The 25,241-nt window shown below is 36.3% G+C and overlaps 3 protein-coding genes and 1 pseudogene across 3 annotated transcripts; 2 read left to right on the forward strand and 2 right to left on the reverse strand.

Annotated features, from left to right (window-relative positions):
- The first annotated feature begins 1,108 nt into the window (after positions 1-1,108).
- On the forward strand, positions 1,109-2,613 carry LOC107648245 (uncharacterized). Its single transcript, XM_016352196.3, has one exon. It carries the CDS (start codon positions 1,422-1,424, stop codon positions 2,349-2,351), a length of 930 nt encoding a protein of 309 aa, XP_016207682.1. The 5' UTR covers positions 1,109-1,421; the 3' UTR covers positions 2,352-2,613.
- A 5,881-nt stretch (positions 2,614-8,494) lies between these two features.
- On the reverse strand, positions 8,495-12,016 carry LOC107648796 (uncharacterized). Its single transcript, XM_088491699.1, has 7 exons — positions 11,998-12,016; positions 10,650-10,891; positions 10,344-10,556; positions 10,119-10,211; positions 9,881-9,982; positions 9,427-9,777; positions 8,495-8,575 (listed from the first exon to the last, which is right to left on the reverse strand). The coding sequence occupies exons 1-7, from the start codon at positions 12,014-12,016 to the stop codon at positions 8,495-8,497; spliced, it is 1,101 nt and encodes a 366-aa protein (XP_088347825.1).
- Positions 12,017-12,387: 371 nt separating this feature from the next.
- On the reverse strand, positions 12,388-14,689 carry LOC148561651 (uncharacterized; annotated as a pseudogene).
- An 8,704-nt stretch (positions 14,690-23,393) lies between these two features.
- On the forward strand, positions 23,394-24,798 carry LOC148561652 (uncharacterized). The gene is made up of 2 exons (XM_088490777.1): positions 23,394-24,130; positions 24,606-24,798. The coding sequence occupies exons 1-2, from the start codon at positions 23,394-23,396 to the stop codon at positions 24,796-24,798; spliced, it is 930 nt and encodes a 309-aa protein (XP_088346903.1).
- Positions 24,799-25,241: the final 443 nt, after the last annotated feature.

Here is a 25,241-nt window from a genome sequence, read left to right on the forward strand (position 1 = left end):
AGCCAAGATGGAACACAAACAGAGGAGGCAGGACAGCAAATGGGGGCGAGCAGTAGGCAGATACAAGCAGCAACTGGCGGTGAGCAGTGAGCATATGTGATGGAGACGAGGCCGACGAAGGAGACAGACGACGCTGGCGGATGCAGAAGACCCGAGGATGAGATGGTGACAGTGCGGTGTCGGTGACACTAGCTCTGTAAGATTAAGAAGGTTGAGCTCCACTTCCATTTTGGAGGAGAGTGAGTTGAGAGTGTGAGATAATGCGTTGGGAATGGGGAATTAGAGTTCAAAGGGGCAAAGGAAGGGGGATTAGAGTTCAGAAGGTAAAATTTTAGATTGGGGATGGGGGATTAGGGTTAGGAAGGGGGGATTAGGGTTAGGGAGGGGGAAAATGCATGTAGGAAGGGGAAGGGAGGGAGTGCGTTGTGGAGGGGGAAGGGGAGAATGCGTTGGAGGGAAAGGATTAGGGTTGGGGAGGGTTTTTGCCATGTTATCAAAACATAATGGTCATGTCAGCATTGTACTTGCCGGAGATGTGCTCCGGTGAACTCGTGGGTAAGCTTGTCAAATTTTAAAATCTTTTAAAAACTATTTTGTCAATTACAAAAGTTAGATATCATTTTGTCAGCGCCAAAATCTTTCGAATACCGATTTGGTATTTACCTCTGTTTATTATTACTCAATAGTTTTACATAAAAGTAAAGATAATTAATAGCGTCATAATCTTAATTTTAGATAAATGATCTCAATTTATCCTTATTAATTATTCTATTATTGTAATTTCATTTTCTTTTTGTAAAGCATATGTATTATTTGCTCTTTCTTCTCTGTCATCTAATAGAGCTATTAATGAAAAAGAATTTAACGTTATGTAATTTTATAAATAAAAGTTATTTTAGACCAAATTGAATTTTAAATAGGAAATTATTTGAAAGCATCGAGTATTATTACTGTAGGAATATTGTAAGTAGATAAGGTCAAAGCTGGGATTAATAGCCAAAAAAGAAACGTAATCGGTTTAGGATTGAATCATCACATGACTTTTCAATATCATGATAAAGTAAAATATTAATTAATTTTAATGCTTGGATTTAATTGTGGTGCCATTCAATGTAGGAGCCAAGGAAGATGGTTTTCATTTTCTTTCTGTGTTAATATTTGTCTTTACTCTTTCCACTTATGTTTCTCTCAACAGGCTATGCTAAAGAAGTAAAGATAACGGAAAGGACGTTTAACACATGGAAAACTCCAGAAGCGGAAGTTGCCCTGTCTTTTGTCACCTTCAATCTCTCCATCTCTTTGTAGTTGCTAGCTAATTCTTTCTTCCATCTTATGCAAACACAAGAGTAAGTAACCGTTGATCCATATCTTTTTATTTTTTTAAAAAATTGGGGTTAATTATTATTCTTTTAATATTAACAATGAGAGGGTTAGCATTATGTTACAATGAACATGCGATTAGAGTGTCCGATTCGTATTGTTCTTCAAAGCCTTCAAGCCAAGCCTATCTCTGTCCAAAGATAACCCTTTCTTCCACCAAATACTCTGTTACTTCAGTTTACAAAGTCAACTTTAATTCAACGCAAAAACCACAACTACTCTTGATATCAATAACTTGGACCAAGAAACTCATAGGCCAAGGCTTCGTCATAACCGTTACCAATAATTCTGATCCTTCTTTCCACTCCATACCAAAGGAGCACCAATTAAGAAAAAGCAAAGGAAACGAAACCTTGGAGTCTCAGAACCTTCACGTTCAAGTCTCGTGGGATGTCACTGCCGCAAAATACAGCAGCGATCAAGGGCCAGAGCCTATTGGCGGGTTCTACGTTGATGTTTCGGTGGACGCAGAACCCTGCCTGCACCTCGGTGACAACAAGAACGCCGAGGCAAATGGTGGCTATGGAAGCTTCTCGTTGGTTTCTAGAATCGAGAGGTTCTTTGGCAATACTATGTTTTCGACGAAGACGAGGTTCTCTGATGCGGGAACCTCGCACGACATAGTGATAAATTTTCGTACGGAAGACGAAGAATGTTACAAGGGACATGGACATGATGAAGTAGTATTGTGTGTGCATATGGACGAGAAGAGAATTTTGCAGGTGAAGAGGCTGAAGTGGAACTTTCGCGGGAACCAAACTGTTTTCGTGGACGGTTTAGTTGTGGATATGATGTGGGACATTCATGATTGGCTTTTCTTCGATCAAAACAACAGAGGCTCTGCTGTTTTCATGTTCCGTACGAGGAGTGGATTGGACAGTAGGTTGTGGTTGTTAGAAGAGAAGGATTTCCAGACAAGTGACAATGGATTCTCTTTGTTGATATGTGCTAACAGTAAGAATCCTGATTGATTCATTCACTTAGCTTCTATATATTATTATATATTATTATCTATCATTCAACTGGTTTTTCTTTCTCTCAAGACTTTGACGAAACTGACACCTATTGAGATTTTCCCCTCTTAATCTATCTAGACTCATAAGGTTTATATATTATCTTTTGCTCATATATTTTCATTTTTAAAGGATAGATCAACCATTTAGATTAAGGAAAATATTATATTATATGTATAGTGGAATTAATTTTATATAATGTGGTGCTAATTTCGTCCCCTACAAGGCTACAATCATCAAGTTACACATAATATTTTCGTTGAATTTATTCAAATCGCACTCTCGTGCATTTATCAATAGAGATTATAATTAGTAGTTCTGGATTTGAGTTTAACCATCGAGTAATCAATGTTGTAAATATTATGTTAACCTGCACTACGCTGTGATTGAGATTGTATCGGTAATTATGAAAAACGAGACATAATTGATTAGCAGTTAACTATACCATATTTTGATATCAATATATAGAGTAAAATTTTTTTTTTTTGTCTCTACCCATTTACTCGATTGCCATTGCCCTCGCTGCCAATTATAAAAATATAAATTGATCCATGCAAGTAGTTGACCGGAGTGATCCTCTTCAATGAAAAAGGATGGTGTCAATTGTGATTTCTCACCCTTTATTATTCTCTCTCTCATATTTATTTTTGGTCTCACTTATAAAGTTAATGGTAAGAGATCACACTTGTGTTAAAAAAACTGGAGAGATTTCATTTCTATTAGTTGACAGCAGGTCACACTAATATATCGAATAACGTATCTACGTGGCTGTCTCCTTTTTAATAGGGATAAATTGTCCCCTAAACTCCTCAATTTCTTAATTGGCCGGCGTGATTTCTCCATTGCTTCTACTACTCTTTTTATCGCCGCTTCCTCCCTCTCTGTTCGAAACTCTCCTTTCTTCCACCTAAATTCCTCGCTAAGCTCAAGACCTGCTAGAAGAAGTTCAAATTCGTTGCCCCATGTCATCTCCCTCCACCATCATTGAGATCCCAACGCCTTCTCTTTCACTTGATCGTAGCACGACGTTTCTATGAAAGATCAGAACATGTGCCACCAGTATCTCAGATTTTCGAGTTCTAATGATGATATTATTGATGACGACGATGATTGTGATGAGGATGAGGAGAAGTACGTATGCGGTAGCGATAGGACTGTTGGGGTTAGGATTTTGGAGTCAAAGAAGATGAGGAGGAGACTGCGATAGAAAGAGAGTGAAAAAAGCAAAAGAGGGATCACGCTAAACAGTTGAAGGATTTATAGGTGATTTATTCCTATTACAAAAGAGACAGGTATGTAAATACCTTATTTAACACCTCAACATGTAATGTATTACTAACAATTATAAAAATGAATAAAAATCAATTTATATTTTTATAATTATTAAAAAAATATAATGTCCATTAAATAAATTATTAGAGACTAAAAAAAACTTTTACTCGAATATATATTACTTAATTTTTTGAATAAAATGAAACTGAGTTACAGTTGTTACAAGATATTTTAGGAGAAGCCATGTACGAGAGATTCCATAATGTTGTTGTACGTTTTTGCAAATGAGTATTGGACAATTGGACATGTATGTGCTTTGGGGTGCTTGGGGAAGGGGACAAGACTGGGCCGTCTTTTGAGATTGTAGAAAGACACGCTTCAAGCCTAAAACCTCTATTTATTTATTAATGTAATTTTTTTTGTTGTCTACGATATTTTTTAATTTAATAGATTAAAAATTAATCTGTTATAAATTTAAATTTTATTTAAAAATTTGTTAATAGTCAATAAATTATTAGATATATATGACAGAATTTAAATTTCAACACTTATTTAAATAAATGAGTAAATTAACTAATCAACCAACCCAAATTAATTATTTATTAATGTACTTTATTTTGGGACTCCTTGCCATTAGGACCGGGCTTATCTGGACTTTTGCTAAATCAAGCCTGACCCATCTGATAAATATGTGGTCGAAATGTAATCCTATTACAAGACCAAAAAAAAAAATCCTTTTATAAATACCCAAAAAAAAAAAGTTAAATCCTATTATTTTTTATAAGCTTTTTTAATTTCAGGTTCAAGTTTAACTTGTTAATTTAAAAAATATAATCCCACAAACCTATTTAATAATCTGTTTCTTGCATTATAATTCAAAATCATATGCTTAAAAAAAATCCAAACTAATATTAGATACATTTAAGAATTTATAATTTATAATTTATTGATATATAAACCATATTTACAACTCTACTTATAACTATAGTCTATAAACATAAATTAAATTCAAAATTATATTAAAGTAATATATAATCCACGTATAGTAAAACCAACCTAGTATTAAGTTTGAATATTTAAATTGTTCCTAGAAAAAGAATACACCAATACCAAATTAATAACTTACATAATTTTATATTACTAATTTATCACTTACCAAGAAAATACATGAAATTTTTTTATGATCCAAAAGATTAAAAAAATTGAGTAAATTATTATTTCTATCTACAAAAATTTTAAATATTGACAAATCTATTCATGAAATTAAGAGTGAACATGAGCCGGATGAAGTTGGGTTTGCCTTGACCCAGACATAATCCTGAATAATGATCAGATCTATTTTTTAGAGTCTTATCCGATTTTAGACCTGATAAAATCACACTACTTTCGAATCACACTAAAATTGGGTCTAAACTAGTGAAGTTTGATTCTTGATAAATTTTATATCAAAAAATTATGATCACTTATTTATAAAGGGAAAAAAAACATATTTGTTACCGTGAAGTTGATATATTTGAACTTGAATTTGTCCATTAATTCTAATTTCATACTTCTTTGATTTATTTTTTAATTCATCAAATATGATTAAACAAAACAATAAATTTATAATTAATATAACATAATATTGGAACTAATTTAAAACATATATACCATTTAGTTTTAAGTCTTCTTAGAATGTACATAGGCCAGGTGAAACCAGATTCGCGTTGATCCGGACCTGACCCTAAATAATGACCGGGTCTATTTTTGAGACCCTTACCCGACCCTAGACCTAGTGAAATCACACCAAATTAATCTCCAAAGTATTCAGATCCAAACCAGGTCTTCGGACCAAGTCGAGCCATGTAGACCCCTACATGAAACAATAAAATTGAAGTTGTACCTATGAAAAATGGATCCGTACGACAAAATTATCCAAACCTTAAAAATCCAAAATTACCCTTCTTCTAACCCTAATTTTCCTCGTTCCTTGTCCCTCTTTCTATCGTCGTTACAAATCACAACTATAATTTGATTTAAAAAAAAATCCAAAACAAGTATAACTTCTTTTTAGTCATTTCTCCAAGGATCAACAATCAATTGTTTTTCATGTCTTAGTGAACATCACAATCATATATCTGAAATAGGCTCAAACAAAATAATAATTGTTGCTGCTAGATCTGTATATGAATTTTTCATTTATATTATTATAAAAATGAAAAAAAAAGATTATATTTAATTATATAAAATTTTAATTTTTAGTCTCTTTACCAAATTTTTGGATTCGATCCTATATATAATGAATGATATTTTAAAAACATTATACATTATGTCTCACTTATATGAGCCTTATATATAGTACATTTTTGGAGACTTTATATATAGTATATATAGAAGTATAGAAATATGGATATAATTTTATTGAACTTTATAGAAAAACAAATAAATGTAACCAAATTACTTCCTTTGCATATATTATTATTTCTTTTTCAGTGATATACTTATTAAATTATTACTCTATGGAATAATTGGGAAGAGAGAATACATGAATTAATAAAATAACTAAAAAGTGAATTGGTAATACGTTAGTCTCAATGGTAATATAATCTTGCAAAAAAAGTAAATAGTTATTTGTTAACAGACTAAAGAGAGACACTTAACATACATTAACTATTAAGAAAGGCTAATTTTATATATATATATATATATATATATATATATATATGCTGATCAAGTTTATGTTAGGAAGTTGACGAGGGAAAATCGATTCCACACAAATTTACCGACAAGTATATCAGGTTGTCATTAAGTAACAAAACTTACTTAGAGTGAGATCGATCTCACGAGAACTAATGGATCAAGCAACTTTAGTGAGGTGATTAGTTTAGTTAAGCTAACAGTGGTGAATTGAGTGAGAATTGATCAACAGAAAGTAAATTGCAAGAAATTTAAATTGTACAAAGTAAATTGACAAAAACTTAAATGACAAAAAAAGTAAATTGCAGTCACTGTAAAGCCTAAAACCTCTATTTATTTATTAACGTAGTTTTTTTTATTCACGGTATTTTTTAATTCAATAGATTAAAAATTAATTTCTTATAGATCTAAACTCTATTTAAAGATTTATTACTAACCAATAAATTACTACATACATCAGTAAGGTTGGAAGTGAGCCGAGTTGAGTCGAGTTAGACCAAACTCAAGCTCGGCTCATGAAAATTAAATTTGGCTCACGGCTCGACTCATTAACAAGCGAGCCTATTACGTAAGCTCAAACTCGACTCAACGAAAGCTCACGAGTTGGCTCGAACTCACAAGCTAGCTCAAATAATAGGAACATAATCTATAATTCTATATCAACAAATTATAACTTATATATATTAAAAAATATTAAAAAAATAAATTTAATATATTGTCTATCTATCAATTATAAATTTTTTATTTATACTCTAAATAAAAATTATATATAAAAAATGACTATAAAATTTTGAACAATTAACAACATTAATATATATGTAAAATTATATATATATATATATATATATATATATATATATATATATATATATTAATACGCATATCCTATATGCGTTTTATCTATACTTTTAATATTATATATATAATCGAGCCAGCTCACGAGCTAATGAGCTGAGCTTATCCAAACTCAAGCTCGACTCATTTAATTTATAAGCTCAAATCCAAGCTTAAGATCGGCTCACCAGCTCACGAGTTCAGCTTATCGAGCTATTAATGAGTCGAGCTCAAACTGGCTCATGAGCTAGCTTGACTCACTTCCAACCCTATACACAAGACAGGATTCGAACTCTAACACTTACTTAAACGGACGAGTAAACTGACCAATTGACCAACCCAAATTGGTTATTTATTAATGTACTTTATTTTGGGACTCTTTGCTGTTAGGATTGGGCTTATCTGGGCTTTTGCTAAATCAAGCCTGACCCATCTGATAAATATGTGGTCAAAATTTAATTCTATTGTAAATACCAAAAAAAAAAATTTGAATCCTATTACACTACAAAAAAAGGGGTTAAAACGGCGGTTATTTTGGAAAATTACGGCGGTTAGAACCGCCATTATGACCAAAACTGGCGCCTCCAAGAAACGCCGTTATTCTGGGCGCCATTCTGGTTATTACGGCGGTTTTCAAAAAACCGCCGTAATAACCTGTGGATAATACGGCGATTTTTTGAGGGTTAAAATGGCGGTTTGTAACCGCCGTTATTTCCGCATAAAATGGCAGTTTTTGAACACCCGCCGTTTTTACCAGAATATTGTGGCTTCATTTTTGTTTAAAATGGCGGTTGAAAACCGCCGTTTTTACCATTACAACTGTCATTTTTACCAGGTTATAATGGCATCTTTTGTGTTTAAAATGGTAGTTTCTAGGCGCCGTTTTTACCAGGTTATAATGGCATCTTTTGTGTTTAAAATGGCAGTTTCTACGTTTTTACCAGGTTATAATGGCATCTTTTGTGTTTAAAATGGCAGTTTCTACCAGCATATAATGGCATCATTTTTATTTAAAATGAGAGTTTCTAACCGCCGTTTGTACCTAATTATGATGACAATTTAATGCTTTTTAAAATAAGATTGAAACTACCAATTTAAAGTGATATTTTTGAAACTCACTTAAAAATCTCATAATAACCAAAAGGCATAGTCATAAATCAAACATCATATGATGATTTTAATTCATACATGATCCAAAAGTCATAATCCAAGTCATAATTGAAATGTCATAATCCAAAAACAAAGTATCAAAGTAACATTTTTCAATAATACGTCTTAACATATAATTCTTAATATACGTCTTAACATATCAAACAAGGTCATGCTTCCTTGTTGCTTGCTCCATAAGACCTACTTCCTAACTCTTTTGGTGATAGAATCTCACTCTCCTGATCCAATCCCTACAATAAAAATATAACTATTATGAGCACAAGAAATGCAAGAAAAAGGCATATATTGATATACATTTATCATGTCTAATTACATAGCATTGATACAATAAAAATTTGACTCTGTTTTCACACATTTATCATGTCTAATTACATAGCATTGATACATAGCAACTGAGCAAGTCAAGAATTAACAGTTGATAAAAGAACATATACTATCAATTCTGTATCTCACCCATAGTTTTCATTCACATATGCCCAGGGTTTTGATAAAAGAAGAATACATGATTGGAATTGATTCATGGCCCCTCCTAACTAGCTCCTCCCTCAGTCACACTCTTTACAATTGGAAAACTATACTTTGATCAGCACACTGTATACTATACTCAGTTATATAGGTTTCCTGTATCATTAGATATTTTCATTTGGGAAAATTAAATATCATTGAGCGCGTCCTAACCCGAAGGTTTGCTTGGTGTGAAGAGTGAACAAACTTAAGGTTGATGGCAAAATTAAAATTATGACTAACCCTGTTTATTTATTTATTTGATATAGCTTTATTTAAAATATATAATTTGCAATTCAGTATTAAAAGGATCTTTTACCCATCTAATGCAGAGCTGGATGAAATGAAGCCAATATCCCATTACTACCAACTACCAAGGTCCCATCTCCTTTTACATAGAAGATAGCAAGCAAGCAACCAATCAAAGTTCGATTAAAACATAATAGTATAGTCTTTCCTCAAAATATTAATGCAAAATACTGTACACACAAGACAAGGTTTACTATCATTCTAGCATAAGCTAGCACTACTACTAATTATATTAATAATATGAATCATAAGCAAAATATGAATGTACCTGTGAAACTTGTTGAGTAGGGAACATTCCAGCCAATTGTATTGGAATTTTACCTCCTTCCTTAGAAGCAATATAGGAGACTAGCGCTTGCAATTGCGCTTTAACGGCATCTAACTCTTCTTGCACATTTGAACCACAAGTAGATGATGTGCCAACATCATTTGAAGAACCTAAATTCATTTGACTAATCCTTGTAGTGTTGTTCTTGAAAGCAATTGTTGGAACAACTCCCATACCTAAACCTCGAACACGACCAGGGTGCTCTTTCCCAAAAACTACTCCAAGAGCATCAAGAGGAGAATTAACAGTTGATTCCATCGGTTGTTGGCTACTATGTGCTTCAATCTTCTCCTACATATATAAAAAGAAAGAGAAAGAATCAAAAATAGTATTATCTTATAAAAAAGAAAGAAAAAGAAATACAAACAAGTTACTTATTGCACTTTAGTCTTACCGCTATTTCTTTAGCCTTTTCATTAACATAACTTCCATCTATTTTCTTGTGAGTGATGTCCCACATTTGAACCCTACTAACTTCTTTTCCCGTCTCTTCCGTCTAAAATTTAAGAAAATTAGAAAGACTCGATCAAAAAATAGTAGCTTACTAACTTAGATTAGATATGCAGAAAATTAAGAGATGATGCATGCATTATATTTGAGATAGATTAGATATGCATGCATTAATTGATTACCAATTCAGCCTTTCTTCTTGCAATTGATTTAGCACCTGAAGTATGAGAAATTATTTGTTTTTGTCGAATTTCTTGATTCCTCTTACAAAGTTTCTGCAAGTTAAATTTGGACACAATTAAATAGAGACAAACATGCATTCAACTCTATATAAAATAAAATACAAGAGCAGGCAGCAACAATATCTGCTTCATATAAGGCTTTTTAGTAGGAGAGTAAGTACTTACCTGAGTTTCAGGCTTCAAACGATATTCTACAAATAGAGCCCACTGATCTGGAGCAATATCTTCTGGTGCATTATTTATGATCTCGGTTTTACTCAACCTCGGATCATAAAAATCATTCCAAAGCTTTATCCTATGTTCCCTCCATTTTTTGCCAAGTGATTGCAGCAAAAATCGTTTGGCCAAGTTATCACTCACTTTGAAGCAAAATCGAGCCTTCAATATTATAACAAAGAATATATATTAACCAGCAAATATAACTAAATAATGGCAAAGAAATAAGCTTTAGAGTTTGAGTAATCTTCTTACTAGGAAAAAAATATTCCATTGATTTTCAAAAAAGCTTGCTGGAATGTCTGACCACTTTTCAAAACTGATTGGAAATGCTACATAATCAGTGGCCAATTGCCCACAAACTCCTGCAAGGAGTCCAGCTGCTTCTCCTATTGCTGCATGATGCTTATCAAAATTGACGACTATGCGCAAACCTTCTGGCAAATTATGCACATCCTTCGCTAATAAATGAAGGCGTGTACTATTTTCATATTCATCTAAAATAGACAAATGAGTATAAATAAATGAGTAAATGAGCGACTAAAGAATAAAATAAATAAAATTCGCTTTACTAATAAAATGGTAAAGTCTTATTTAATTAAAGCCCTAAAATACAGTTTAGTTAATGTTAATCTGCTTTAATTTTTTGGGTATTGCTGCCAGAATTTTGTTCCCTTCCCATTAGAACATTACTCGGATCTGTTGCTTCTTTTTTTTTGGACAGAAAAATTTCATTAATAATAGGCCTAGCCTTTTACATAGATTTATCATTACAAAGCACTGTTCTATATTAAACCAATAATTTTAAACAATGAAAAACTAACTATACAGCATTAAATCACTTCAGATTATGTAGCATTCTGCACCAGACCACTAATATTCATTAAAGCTGGCACTCCGATCTGTTCTAACATGGATATGATAGTTTTTCTCTGTACACTCCGATCTGTTCTAGCATTCTGCACCAGACCACTAATAATTCATTAAAGCCTTGCTATTCCTTCAGAGCTAATCAAAATCTTTCAAGAAGGTGATAGAGGAGCCTCTTAGACTGAGTAGTTTGCATCTAATTTCGTTATTCTTTTCAGGCTTTTAAGTCCCGTTTTAATACCCAAAAAAAAGCCTTGATGTATGGCGCTACTCCCTAGGTTCAAAAGTAGATCTGAATGATTTTTAATTCTTGTACTACAAGTCTACAAACTTGAGACTTATTCATGGGCATAAAGAAAAGTAGTATCTTTTCAGATTTCTAATGCTATTGATAATAATGTTTGGGTTCATAATGTCTGGGTTCATAAGCTATTATGATAGAACAACATATTAGTTATTATATCCACAAATACTGCTCAATATTAGCAAAAAACTTATCATTTTTCTATTTACCTGCGTAGGAAACCAAGTAACAAAATCTTTATTGACTCTTTTTTCTATCTCTACATTTGAAGGCCTTCTACCCCTTAGATCGTCTTCGTACAAAATCTTTAAAGTCACTGTCAGATATAGAAGTTTAACTCTAACTAAACAACTATTTTCAAGTAAATAAAAATGCAAAGTTTAGGCATTTGGCAATAAAAAACATGTACGCAAATCCTTAAGTACTTACTCAATGAACGGTTTGACATACGGACAATTTAGAACCACATAGCGATGTGCTTGTTTTTTTTCCATAGGTGACAACTCAAATACTGTGAAAGCTCCCTTAGAGTTACCCATTTGTGAAAAAAGTGAATCAACATGTGTACTGTAATTACCATCCGGACGATCATCAACACGTGGTGGCCTATTAAATCTTGTCTCAATCCCTTCTAAGTACCAAGAGCAAAATGTAAGAGCTTCTTCAGCCACATATCCCTCAGCTATAGAACCTTCTGATTTAGCTTTGTTTCGTACATAGGACTTCAAATGTCCTAAATACCTAGTTTGTATAATTGGCTTTAGTAAGCAAGATATAACTAAGTGACAGGTTAAATGAACAATGATTGAAAAGAGATATTTACCTCTCAATAGGATACATCCACCTATAGTGTACTGGTCCTCCAAGTTTTGCTTCATCAACTAGATGACAGGTTAAATGAACCATGATTGTAAAGAAAGAAGGAGGGAACAACATTTCTAAATGACAAAGGGTAAGGATTATTCGAGGTTGGAGCTTCTCAAGTTCAGTAAGACTTAAGCTTTTAGAGCACAACTGTTGAAAGAATGAAGACAACTCTATTAGCACTGCAGTAACTTTATCTGGTAGCACATTACGTATGGCAATGGGTAATAGTTGCTGCATAAGGACGTGACAATCATGGCTCTTCAATCCAGAGAGCTTTCTTTGCTTCAGGTCAACACACCGTGAAATATTACTCGAGAGACCATCTGGTACTCTAATATTCTTTATAGTACGCAAGAATATATCTTTCATAGAATTTGACATTGTGAACAAAGATGGATGATATCTCCCATTTTCATCTGGCCATAAATCTTTTCTTATACCCATTTCTTTAAGATCCTTACGAGCTTTGAGATTATCCTTTGACCTTCCAGTCTCATTGAGCAAGGTGTATAACACATTGTCGCAAACATTCTTTTCAATATGCATAACATCTAGATTGTGGCGCAATAAGTTAGACTCCCAATAAGGAAGATAAAAAAATATGCTTTTCTTCCTCCACATCCCCGATTCATCATCTTCTTCAACAACTTTTCGTTGAGTCCTCTTACCTTTACTTGCCTGTAGTTCCTTCCCAAATGAAACATTGATGCCTTCAAGTTGTTCCAATATTTCTGACCCTGTTAGTGCTGCTGGGGAATCCCTCAACTCAACTTTTCCATTAAATTTTGCACGACTTAGCCTAAACTTATGACCCCTTTCTAAGAAACGGAGATGCCCCAAAAAATACCATTTTCCACCATGCTTTAATCTATATGAATCAGTGTTGAAGTTACATGTGGGAAAAGCATATTTACTGTGTACGTTCCACCCAGATAGGTTACCAAGGCCTGGAAAATCACTAATTGTCCACATTAATGCTGCTCGCAATGTAAACATTTCATTCTTGAACCTATCGAATGTTTGAACACCATCATACCACAAATCTTTTAACTCTTTGATAAGAGGTTGTAAGTATACGTCTATGTTGTTCCCGGTATTTTCTCTCCGGGAATAATCATTGACAAGATAAGTGATGTTGGCTTCATGCACTCCCATGGAGGTCGATTGTATGGAATAAGCACCACTGGCCAAACACTATAGTTTGTACGCAAAGTTCCAAAAGGGTTGAATCCATCAGCTGCAAGACCAAGACGTACATTTCGAGGATCTTCGGCAAACTTATCATGAAGTAAATCGAATGTCTTCCAAGCTTCAGAATCCCGCGGATGCCTCATCTTCGAATCTTTCTTTTCTGCCGAAGCATGCCATTGCATTAATTGTGCAGTCTTAGAACACATGAATAATCGCTGAAGTCTCGGTTTTAGTGGAAAGTATCGCAAGATCTTTGCCGGTTTCTTCTTTTTAGCATCACTCCATTTAGATGTCTTGCATCTTTTGCATTCTTGCAAATCTTCATCCTCCTCCCAATATAACATGCAGTCATTAGGGTTAGCAGGTATCTTGGTATAATTAAGCCCTAGTTTGTTTATGATTTTCTTGGCCTCATAGAATGTGTTTGAAATCTTCGCATTTCCAAAAGCATCTTTTATTAACTTGAGGATTTCGGTCATGGCTTTGTCACTTATTCTGTATAAGCACTTTATGTGATACAGACTAATCAAGAAAGACAGTTTTGAATACTTTGTGCACCCTTCATACAATTGCTCATTACCATCTTCCAACAACTTGTAAAATTCTACATTTTCTCCATTGTGCTCTTCATTTTCTGCATCTTCTATGTTGTCTTCATCTCCATCTCCATCTTCTATGTTGTATTCATCTCCATCTCCATCTTCATTCAAGTCAGGTCCAGCAACTCCAAACGCGTCATTGAGCGTTGTTACCATTGGATGTTGAGATGTCGAATCATCTTGTACAATTTGACTAGTTTGATGAGCTTGTGACCCAACTCCACTGCTTCTTCACCATGCCAATACCAAACTTTGTAGTTTTCTGGAAATGGCTTGACTATTAAATGTTCAAAAACTTCCTCTCTTGTTTGCCACTTGCCAAAATCACACACCGGACAAGGGCATTTAATTTAACGACCCCTGAGAGATCGATGCTCAAAGGCGAAATCCAAAAACTTGTTTAGACCATCTTTATACTCGTGCGTGTTTCGTGGTTTTCCAATCCATGACTTATCAATTGACATGACGAAGAGGGACAACAAAGAGGAATATTAAAAAATCTATTCATTAAAAATAAATCTCTCTCTCTCTCTTTCTCTCTCTCTCTCTCTCTCTCATATTTACTAGGCAACTAACTAGTATACATCAGCAGGCGCTATTATAAAAAGAAATTCTTGTATGTGCAAATTAGATATCAAACAAATACTTAAATAGTATTCTAAAAGAAATTATAAAAAAAATTATAATTACCTCTTTCAAATGATAATTTTGTGGCTGTTATAGTGGCTTTATGAACTTTTCCTTCTCAAGTAGTTGTATATATGCAAATTAATTTTTTTCTACAAGATAAAAAGAGACAAAAAATAAAGCAAATATATTATTCTCAAATTATAATTTATAAAAACAATTCATATAAAACTCATATTATATTAACTAACTAACTAATTAGTTTTATATTCATATATTATACTTTTTATTTATTATTTAATTAAACAGATTATATTACAACAATATGTGGTTGTCAAGCTAATGGGTACAGACTACAAACTGTTAGTAACTTAGTATTATAAGGTTTAGTGTAACTGGTGGAGTCCAAACTCCAAACTGTAATATATTCATGCTTGATTACAATCCCAGCGACATACAAATAGATATAGGCCCCACCTATATATATTCACACGATTTAGATAACATCACATACGGATACATTACAAATAGAGCTATATTCCATCCCTAATATGAATAAGAAATTAAAGGACACACTTTTATATAACTCCAAGACCAATTATGCACCTTGATACTTATCTTCAATAATGACAAACAGCTACAAATAATAATAATAATAATAAATAGTTATAATGAAACAAAAAAAACCACAGAAAGGGCATTATATATAGAATACATAATATATATATATATATATATATATATATATATATATATATATATATATATATATATATATATATATATATATATATATATATATAATTGATTGAACACATAATAATAACAAAAACAAAATATATTTATAAGGAAAAATAACAAAAAGAGCATGCATTCAATTCAGGCACTGCTGCTCTTCACTCAGAAAGGGAAGTCTTGGTCTTCAAGTGATAGAGGAAATCTTAGAACCTTAAAACTAAGCTATTAAATACAGAAAAGAAACAACTGAACCAAAAAGAAGTAACGTAAATCATTAAAAGAAAACACTAAAACTTATTTTCTACAATGTAGTGGCTGCATTCTTTGGAAGACGTGATGACCGCGAAGCACTAGCCTATGGTATGAGTTCTTAAGTCTATGCAGTTTTGGTCTGAGTTCTTAAGTGTATGCAGTAGTAGTGAAGAATCTATAGTGTATGAGGAAAGGTTGGTGGAAAACAAAGATGATGTTAAAAATGTATTGATGGAAAAGAGTAGGAGCAATCTAGTTTTGGTAGGTAGGATTCCACAAGTAGCACCTTTGGTAAACACAAGTGATTATTCAGAGCTTGGTCCTGTTGGAAGCTACTTGGCTTCTTCAGATTTCTCCACTTCTGCTTCTGTTGTAGTGTTTCAGCAATATAATCCAAAATCAGACATACACCCACTGGTACTGGAGGTTTCTGATTACTCAAATATGCCAGATACACCAAATCATCCTTTGTAGAGTTCATAGATAGATTCATTTTGTTACATAGGAATGTAGAAGTAAAGTTTGTGTATGGAGTTGTTGACTCTCAAGACATGTACAAATAAGATACCAAAAATAAAGGCAGAACAAAATCTGAAACTACTAGCTGGTTTGTAAAAGTTAGAAAATATGAACCTTTAGAAGTTAGAATTTCACTCCATATTGAGATACCATTTCTGATTCCATTGTTTCAAATAATGGAAATTCAATCATTAAACTTAATGATTAATGAGCAAGACACACAAAGAAAACACTAAAACGTCCAGAACTAAGTCTAGCAAATTCACCAATTAAGAACATAAGAATATGGAGAATAAGACTAATTAGTAAACAACAATTGCATCAAGAATGGTCCCCAAGCTCAAAAACTGCAATCTGAATGACCAAAACCCAACAAACCAATTGCAAAGTAACATCACCTACCAAACACAAGTTCAAATGTTCTGTAAAAAACAAAACTTAGCAAAGGATATATGAAACCAGCTGGTAACAGCTCAGAAAAACAAATAAGAAGAAACCTTCACATGAGAAACAATAAGAAAGCGTTAATAGCACAGAAAACCAGCAATTCAATTATCACGTAGCAAATGAATTGTAAAAACAAAATCCTAGTAAACAACAGAGCCTAGAGTATATATGTTCTGAACAGCTCAATCAATCACTATATATATATGAACGAGAACAAGGAAGAGAAATAATTATTATTAATACCATTATCAACAACAAAAACAATTTTACATTAATCTCCAAAGAAGGATTTACCGTCGTGGCTTTCTCTTTCTCTCTTTCTGTAAATGAGATCTGACTATCTAGCTTTCACGGCCTCTCTGGTACCATGTTTTCAATTTTCTACAAACAAACAAAGAAGAGAGGTCAAACGGTGACAATAATTAATTAATTAATCATTATTAATTGTTGTGAATAAATAACGAGCATGGAAATTGGGAAATAAGGATTTGACGAAACTTCATGTACAGATTTATTGATCAACGATTTAAAATTACAATTTTAAATAATTAGGGATTTTAAAAAATGACAATGATTAACCAACACAAGATACCGGTGAAAACGACGACGATTGCAAAAACTGCACAACACAGTGAAAATTCAAACGAAAAGAAGAAGAAGAAGAAAAGTTGCACTAGTGGATCTGGATTGAGTTAGGTTGCATGGAGGTGAAGGATGAGAGAAATGGAGAAAGGAAACTGGGTGTGCAGTGTAGAGATCTATGAGTGGCTCACACCTTGATCGAAATTCATGAGATTTTCATTTAAGCAAACCAAAAATCAGCAAAAACGAAGAAACCAAAATGAAGAAGCTCTCTGTGTAAAGAACTTGAGAGGGAGTGCAGAGAAACAAATCAATAACTATTTCAGTTTAACTTGAGAAGGAGAGGTACCTAGAGAAATGGTAACCGGCGGAGAGAGGAGAAGCCAGAGAGGGAAGAACGGCGTTGTCGGAGGGCTTCGTTACACGGAGGAGACGAAGGAGAGAGAAGGGAGATCGAAAGCGCTGTCTGGATGTGTTTCGTTTAATGAGCTAGGGTTCCAGTTATTTTGTTTTATATACGTATGAAAATGGCGGTTCAAAACCGCCATAATCACCTGAACCGCCACCAAACACAAAGTTAATTATGGCAGCAACTAACAATGCCATAATAACCGGGTATTACGGCGGTTCTTTAAAATTGCCGTAATATTAATGCCATTTTAAACTCTTTTTTTTGTAGTGTTATTTTTGAATTTGAATTCTCTAAAGTTTGAATTTCATTTTAAAAGGTAAAGTGTAATCTCTCACTATTTATTTTATAGGTGGGACAAAAAAAATATGAGAGAGAAATTATTCAAGGGTTAGAGATCACATTTTTCTCTCTAAATTAAAAATTAAAAATTTAGAGGATCCAAATTTATTATTTTTTATAAGCTTTTTTAATTTCGAGGTTCAAATTTAATTTGTTAATTAAAAAAATATAATCCCACAAGCCTATTTAATCTGTTTCATGCATTATAATTCAAAATCATATACTTAAAAAAATCCAAAATAACATTAGATACATTTAAGAATTTATAATTCATAATTTATTGATATATAAACCATATTTACAACTCTACTTATAACTACAGTCTATAAACATAAATTAAATTCAAATTATATTCAAGTAATATATAATCCACGTATAGTAAAACCAACCTAGTATTAAGTTTGGATATTTAAATTGTTCCTAGAAAAAGAATACACTAATACCAAATTAATAACTTACATAATTTTATATTACTAATTTATCACCTACCAAGAAAATACATGAAATTCTTTTATGATCCAAAATATTAAAAAAAATTAAGTAAATTATCATTTTTATTTACGAAAATTTTAAATATTGATAAATCTACTCATGAAATTAGAAATATACATGGGTCGAGTGAAGTGGGGTTCGTCTTGACTCGAACCCGATCCTAAATAATGACCGGGTTAATTTTTTAGAGTCTTATCCGATCTTAGACCCAATAAAATCACATTACTTTTGAGTCACACTAAAATCAGGTCTAGACTGGTGAGGTTTGAGTCTTGCTAAATTTTATGTCCAAAAATTATGATCACCTATTTATAAAGGGAAAAAAATATATTTGTTATCGTGAAGTTGATATCTATATTTGAACTTGAATTTGTCTATAAATTCTAATTTCATGCTTCTTTGATTTATTTTTTAATTCATCAAATGTGATTAAAAATAAAACAATAAGTTTATAATTAATATAACATAATATTGGAACTAATTTAAAACATATATACCTTTTAATTTTTAGTCTTCTTAAAATGTACATGGGTTGGGTGAAGCCGGGTTCACCTTAACTCGGACCCGACCCTAAACAATGACCGGGTCTATTTTTGAGACCCTTACCTGATCCTAGACCAGGTGAAATCACACCAAATTAACCTCCAAAGTATTCGAGTCTGAACTAGGTCTTCGGGCCGGGTCGAGCCATGTGCACCCCACATGAAACAATAAAATTGAAGTTGTACCTATGAAAAATAGGATCCGTACGATAAAATTATCCAAACCTTAAAAATTTCAAATTACGCTTTTTCTAACCCTAATTTTTCTAGTCCCTTATCCTCCTTTCTTCCCCATTACAAATCACAACTATAATTTAATTAAAAAAAAATCCAAAACAAGTATAACTTTGTTTTAGTCATTTCTCGTAGGGTTAACAATCAATTATTTTTCATGCCTTAGTGAACATCACAATCATTTGTTTCTCCTAGAGAGGGAGGAGGAGGTTGGGAAGTGATGAAGAGGAATAGGAGAGATGGAGGAGTGAAAGAAAAAAAGAATGACTACTGGATCAGAAAGTCCTACCACTACTATGGTATACGGAAAATAAAAGAGCAGCAACCAAAAATATCTTTGTCATCGCCGTTGTAACTGAAGGCACAGAAAACGAAGAGAAGAAGAGCTCGACTTAGCCAGAGAAAAAGGAAGAGGGATACAATGGAAGAGGAGCCGTTCTGCCAGCGCCGCGCCTGCTGTCACTGTCGACGGAGCTCACCACTGGAGACACTGACCTTGCTAACGGCTCCAACCTCAACGGCCGCAACTTCACTGTCAATAAGCCTCAGTCCCATGACGACGACGAAGGTGATGGCGATGTTTTGAGAAGTGTAAGAGGTTGTGGATATGGTGGGGGTAGATTTAGCCATGGTGGTAGCCGTTGTAGAGGTGGATTCAACAAAAACGATGGATATCAAAGTGGTAGTTATGGTAGTGGCAAGGAACGTGGTTATGGGAATGGTGGCGTGACTAGTATTTGGTTTAGGTTTTGTGGCGTTGCTATGGTTCTAACTTTTGACCTCTGAATCTGGTTGTTTGTTAGGAGGATGGTGGTGGTAAAGAGAAAGAGGAGACATGTGGTGGTTACGTTGTGGTGGCAGTGGTATTGGCGGCTGTGATAGATGCGGATGAGAGCTGGAGTAGAAGAATTTTAGTAGTGATAAAGTCATAAAAGGAATGAGGGATTAAGATGGATAAGGTTAGGTTAAAAAAGATAATTTAAAATTTTTGAGTTGATTTTTAGGATTTAGATAATTTTATCGTACAAATTTTATCTTTCATAATTTTATGGGTACAACTTTAATTTTATTATTGTATAGATAGATTTATCAGTAGTACTTAAAAATTTTATGAATAGAAATAATAATTTACTCAAAAAAATCTCATAAATTATAAAATATCAAACTTTAAAAGATGATATTCAATGGACCAATCCAATAAATTTTATGAAATTTCTTAAAAGTATATGACTTAGCCTATTCAGTTAATAAACTATAAAAAATCTAAATCTGACTTATTTAATAAGAATAATAATAATAAAAAAAAAACCCTAAAACAAAACGACCACGAGCCTAGTCACGTAGCCCGGCTATTCACACAATTAACTGACGTTAGTTAGTTACACTAACTATTCATAGTTTCATACTAAAGACTCGTTCGTTGGAGAAATTTTAAAAGTAATTTTTTTAAATTTTTAATTTATAAAAAATAATAATATTAATATTTAGTATAATTTTTAAAATTAAATTATAACTTTTTAAAAAATTATTTAAAAGTTTAAAAAAAAATTAAAAAAATAATTTCTTTCATATTATTATTATTTTTTATTACATTTTTATAAAATAAATATTTTTAAAATAAAAAATTTAAACACAAAATAATTTATTTATAAACTATTTTTAATATAATCTTTTTGTTACGGCCCTGGACTCCCGCGGGTCAACCCGACCCGAGCTCCACCCGGCCCGACCACATACCTCTCAACCGACCCGGACACACGTCCTGTACGGCTCTCTCACAGCTATGGGACTGCGTCCTTGGGAATTTGGGCCTGCCCTCCAGAGGGGCCCAACACTGACATGTATATAAGGGGAAGACTGGCTCTTCCCCCGAGGTACATCATATCCTTACACTACACTTACTCCACCTGCACGTATTCTGACAAGAGCGTCGGAGTGTCTTTGCAGGTGACATCCCCCCCTTACACGAAGTGCTCGGGACCTCGCACTCCCGGACTGGAAGACCGTGATCAGATGAGCCCCTTCCTTCATCCCTGAACCTGATCTGAACCGTCCGGTAACCGACCTACCGAACATTGGCGCCGTCTGTGGGGACTCGTCCATGGACTTCGTACTAGTCCAGACTGGAACTGGCAGCGAGGCCGCGCCTCCCGTGCTTGGGGGAGGCGCCGTTTCAACAGAAACCCGACAACAGCAGAGGTCGCCTCCGAGGGACACAACGCAGACTCACGAAAGACGCCCCTTCGGAGGTACTGGCGACAACCACGCCAGGATAATGCAAGAGTTGCGCCATAGGATGCAAGACTTAGAGCGCCGGCTAGCCGAGAGAGAACGCGACCAACGCACCCAGGAGCGGAGCCCCACCTGCTCCCGTTCAAGGAGCCGCTCGAGGCGCTCACCCAGCCCCCAATACGAGTCGGAGAGCACCGGGGGACGGGGACGAGCCAGAAGAAGGAGTTGGGACCCCATCATTTACGCCCGACACGAGAGACGGCGGGCGTCGAACAGAGGCGAAGAGGACGCCCGTCGGGAGAACGACGAGCCGGGGAGAACTACTCGGGGACCAGTGATAATAGGAGCGACCCCTTTCCACCGTTCTGTGCTCGAGGTCCGGCTGCCGAAACACTTCGACAAGCCAACGGACATGAAGTATGATGGAACACAAGACCCCCTGGAACACTTGACGGCCTTTGAGGCCAGAATGAACCTGGAAGGGGTAGGAGACGAGGTCAGATGTCGTGCCTTCCCAGTCACCTTGGCGGGCCCAGCAATACGGTGGTTCAACAACCTCCCGCAGGGCTCAGTGACTCAATTCTCCGACATCAGCCACGCCTTCTTGGCTCAATTCACGACCTGGATTGTCAAAGCCAAACACCCGATCAATCTGCTAGGGGTAACACAGAGACCCGGAGAGCCGACCAGGAAATACCTGGACCGTTTCAATGACGAGTGCCTGAAAATTGACGGTCTGACAGACTCGGTGGCAAGCCTGTGCTTGACGAACGGGCTCTCGAATGAGGACTTCAGGAAACACCTTACCACAAAGCCCATTTGGACAATGCAAGAGATCCAATGCGTGGCCAAAGAATACATCAACGACGAAGAAGTCAGCCGGGTCGTGGCTGCCAATAAACGGCAGCCCACCTACAACCAAACACGGCACTATGAAGGCAGGGAGAGACTAAAGGAACACGCCAGGGACGGCGGCCCGAGTAAAACACCCAAACCGTTCCTCCGAGTTGGTAAGTTCACCAATTATACCCCCCTCACGGCACCAATCACCGAAGTTTACCAACAGATAGCGGAAAAGGGGATATTGTCAAAGCCCCGACCTCTGAAGGATAGAACGGGAGGAAACAAGAACCTCTACTGCGAGTACCACAAGGGTTACTGACACAAGACCCAAGACTGCTTCGACCTAAAAGATGCCCTGGAACAAGTTATCAGAGATGGGAAACTTGCCGACTTCTCCCACCTTATCCGGGAACCAAGGAGACGCAACCGGGACCACGATAGCGAAGACAGATCCCAATCGACAAGGCGACGGCAGGAACCAGAGGGTGACGACCACGGCCTTACAGTGGTAAATGTGGTAACGGCCAGAAATACCGCCCCAAGGTCAAAGTCAGTACAAAAAAAGACGCCAAAGTCCTAGCGGTCTCCACCTCGACTGCTAGAAGTTTCCGAAGTACCCCGCCCATCTCCTTCGGCCCGGAGGACCAACGGTTTGACGAGGCACCGGAAAGTCCGCCCATGGTCATCACGGCCAGGGTCGGAACGGGCCTAGTCAAACGAATCCTGGTAGATATGGGGGCAGACTCGAACATCATGTTTCGAAACATTTTCGATGCCCTGGGGCTAAGGGACGCCGACCTGACGACCCACCAGCACGGTGTGGTAGGGTTGGGGGACCACTTCATCAAGCCGGATGGAATCATCTCACTCCCGACTTCTGTAGGACAGGGGCAAAAACGACGAACAGTCATGGCGGACTTCGTGATATTACGAGACTCCACAGCCTATAACATCATTCTGGGAAGAAAAACCATCAACGACCTGGGGGCGGCCATCAGCACAGAGCTGCTGGTGATGAAGTTCGTCACCGACGACGGATCCGTAGGATCCATCAAAGGCGACTTGGAAACGGCGGTCGCTTGCGACCACGCCAGTCTCTCTCTCAGGAAAAAGTCCAAAGAAGCATCTGGGGTCTTCCTTGCTGACCTGGACATCAGGATAGACGATAAATCCAGACCAGAGCCAGAAGGAGACTTGGAAAAATTCAGGGTCAGCGTGGAGGACGATAAGTTCACGTTCATAAACAAGAACCTCCTCCATGAGATGAAGGAGCCTTTGATGGAAATGATCAGGGCTAATGCCGACCTCTTCGCCTGGACGCCTGCCGATATGCCCGGAATAGATCCCCAGCTCGTATCGCATCATCTGGCCGTTAAGGCGGGAACCAAGCCAGTGACCCAGAGGAGGAGAAAAATGTCCCAAGAAAGGGCAGAAGAGGTAGCCAGGCAGACGGCTAGCCTCCTAGAAGCAGGATTCATCCGAGAACTGGACTACTCGACCTGGTTGTCGAACGTGGTCCTGGTTAAAAAGCACAATGGGGGATGGAGAATGTGCGTGGACTACTCTGACCTGAACAAGGCGTGTCCCAAGGATTGCTACCCCCTACCTAACATCGACGCACTCGTCGACGCAGCGGCGGGGTACCGGTATCTGAGCTTCATGGATGCCTACTCAGGATATAATCAGATACCGATGCACCGACCCGACGAGGAAAAAATGACATTCATAATGCCAGGGGGGATCTACTGTTACAAGGTAATGCCTTTTGGCCTGAAAAACGCTGGGGCCACGTACCAAAGGCTGATGAATAGGATGTTCAGTGAACATATAGGCAAAATAGTAGAAGTCTACGTGGATGACATACTCGCAAAGACCACACGACCCGACGACCTCCTAAGCGATCTTGATGGCGTTTTTTCCTCCCTACGGCAACACGGCATAAAGCTTAATCCGCTCAAATGCGCGTTTGCCATGGAGGCCGGAAAGTTCCTGGGATTCATGATTACTCAAAGAGGAGTGGAAGCCAACCCCGAGAAGTGTCAAGCAGTCCTCCAGATGAAGAGCCCGGGTTGTATCAAAGACGTCCAACGGCTCTATCCCGATTCCTCGGCATGTCAGCAGCAAGAGCTCTGCCTTTCTTCAATCTAATGAAAAAAGGAATGACGTTCGAATAGACCCCAGCATGCGAAGAGGCATTCAACCACTTCAAGTAGATCTTAGCGGCACCACCGGTCCTCGGAAAATCCAAGGCCGGAGAACCGTTCTACCTCTACTTATCAGTAACCGAGGAAGCACTTGCCGCAGTGCTCGTTAGAGAAGAAGGAAAGACCCAACAACCCGTTTACTTCATGAGCAGGGTCCTCCAAGGACCAGAATTGAAATACAGCAAACTGGAAAAACTGGCGCTGGCACTCCTAATCTCTTCCCGAAGGTTAAGACAATACTTCCAGAGCCATCGTATAGTCGTAAGGACGGATCAGGCGATTCGCCAAGTGCTGCAAAAACCTGACTTGGCCGGTAGGATGATGACCTGGGCCATCGAGCTTTCCCAATACGACCTACAATATGAACCCCGACATGCGATCAAAGCCCAGGCAATGGCAGACTTTCTGGTAGAAGTGACGGGGGAGCCCCCCGAGGAAACGGGCACACGGTGGAGGCTCCACGTTGACGGGGCCTCCAACCAAACGTTCGGGGGAGCAGGGGTCATCCTAGAAAGCCCTGCAGGGGTCATCTATGAGCAATCGACTAAGTTTG

Source organism: Arachis ipaensis, chromosome B6, assembly GCF_059453495.1.
Source record: "Arachis ipaensis isolate K30076 ecotype BB chromosome B6, ASM5945349v1, whole genome shotgun sequence".
Classification (NCBI taxonomy): Eukaryota; Viridiplantae; Streptophyta; class Magnoliopsida; order Fabales; family Fabaceae; genus Arachis; species Arachis ipaensis.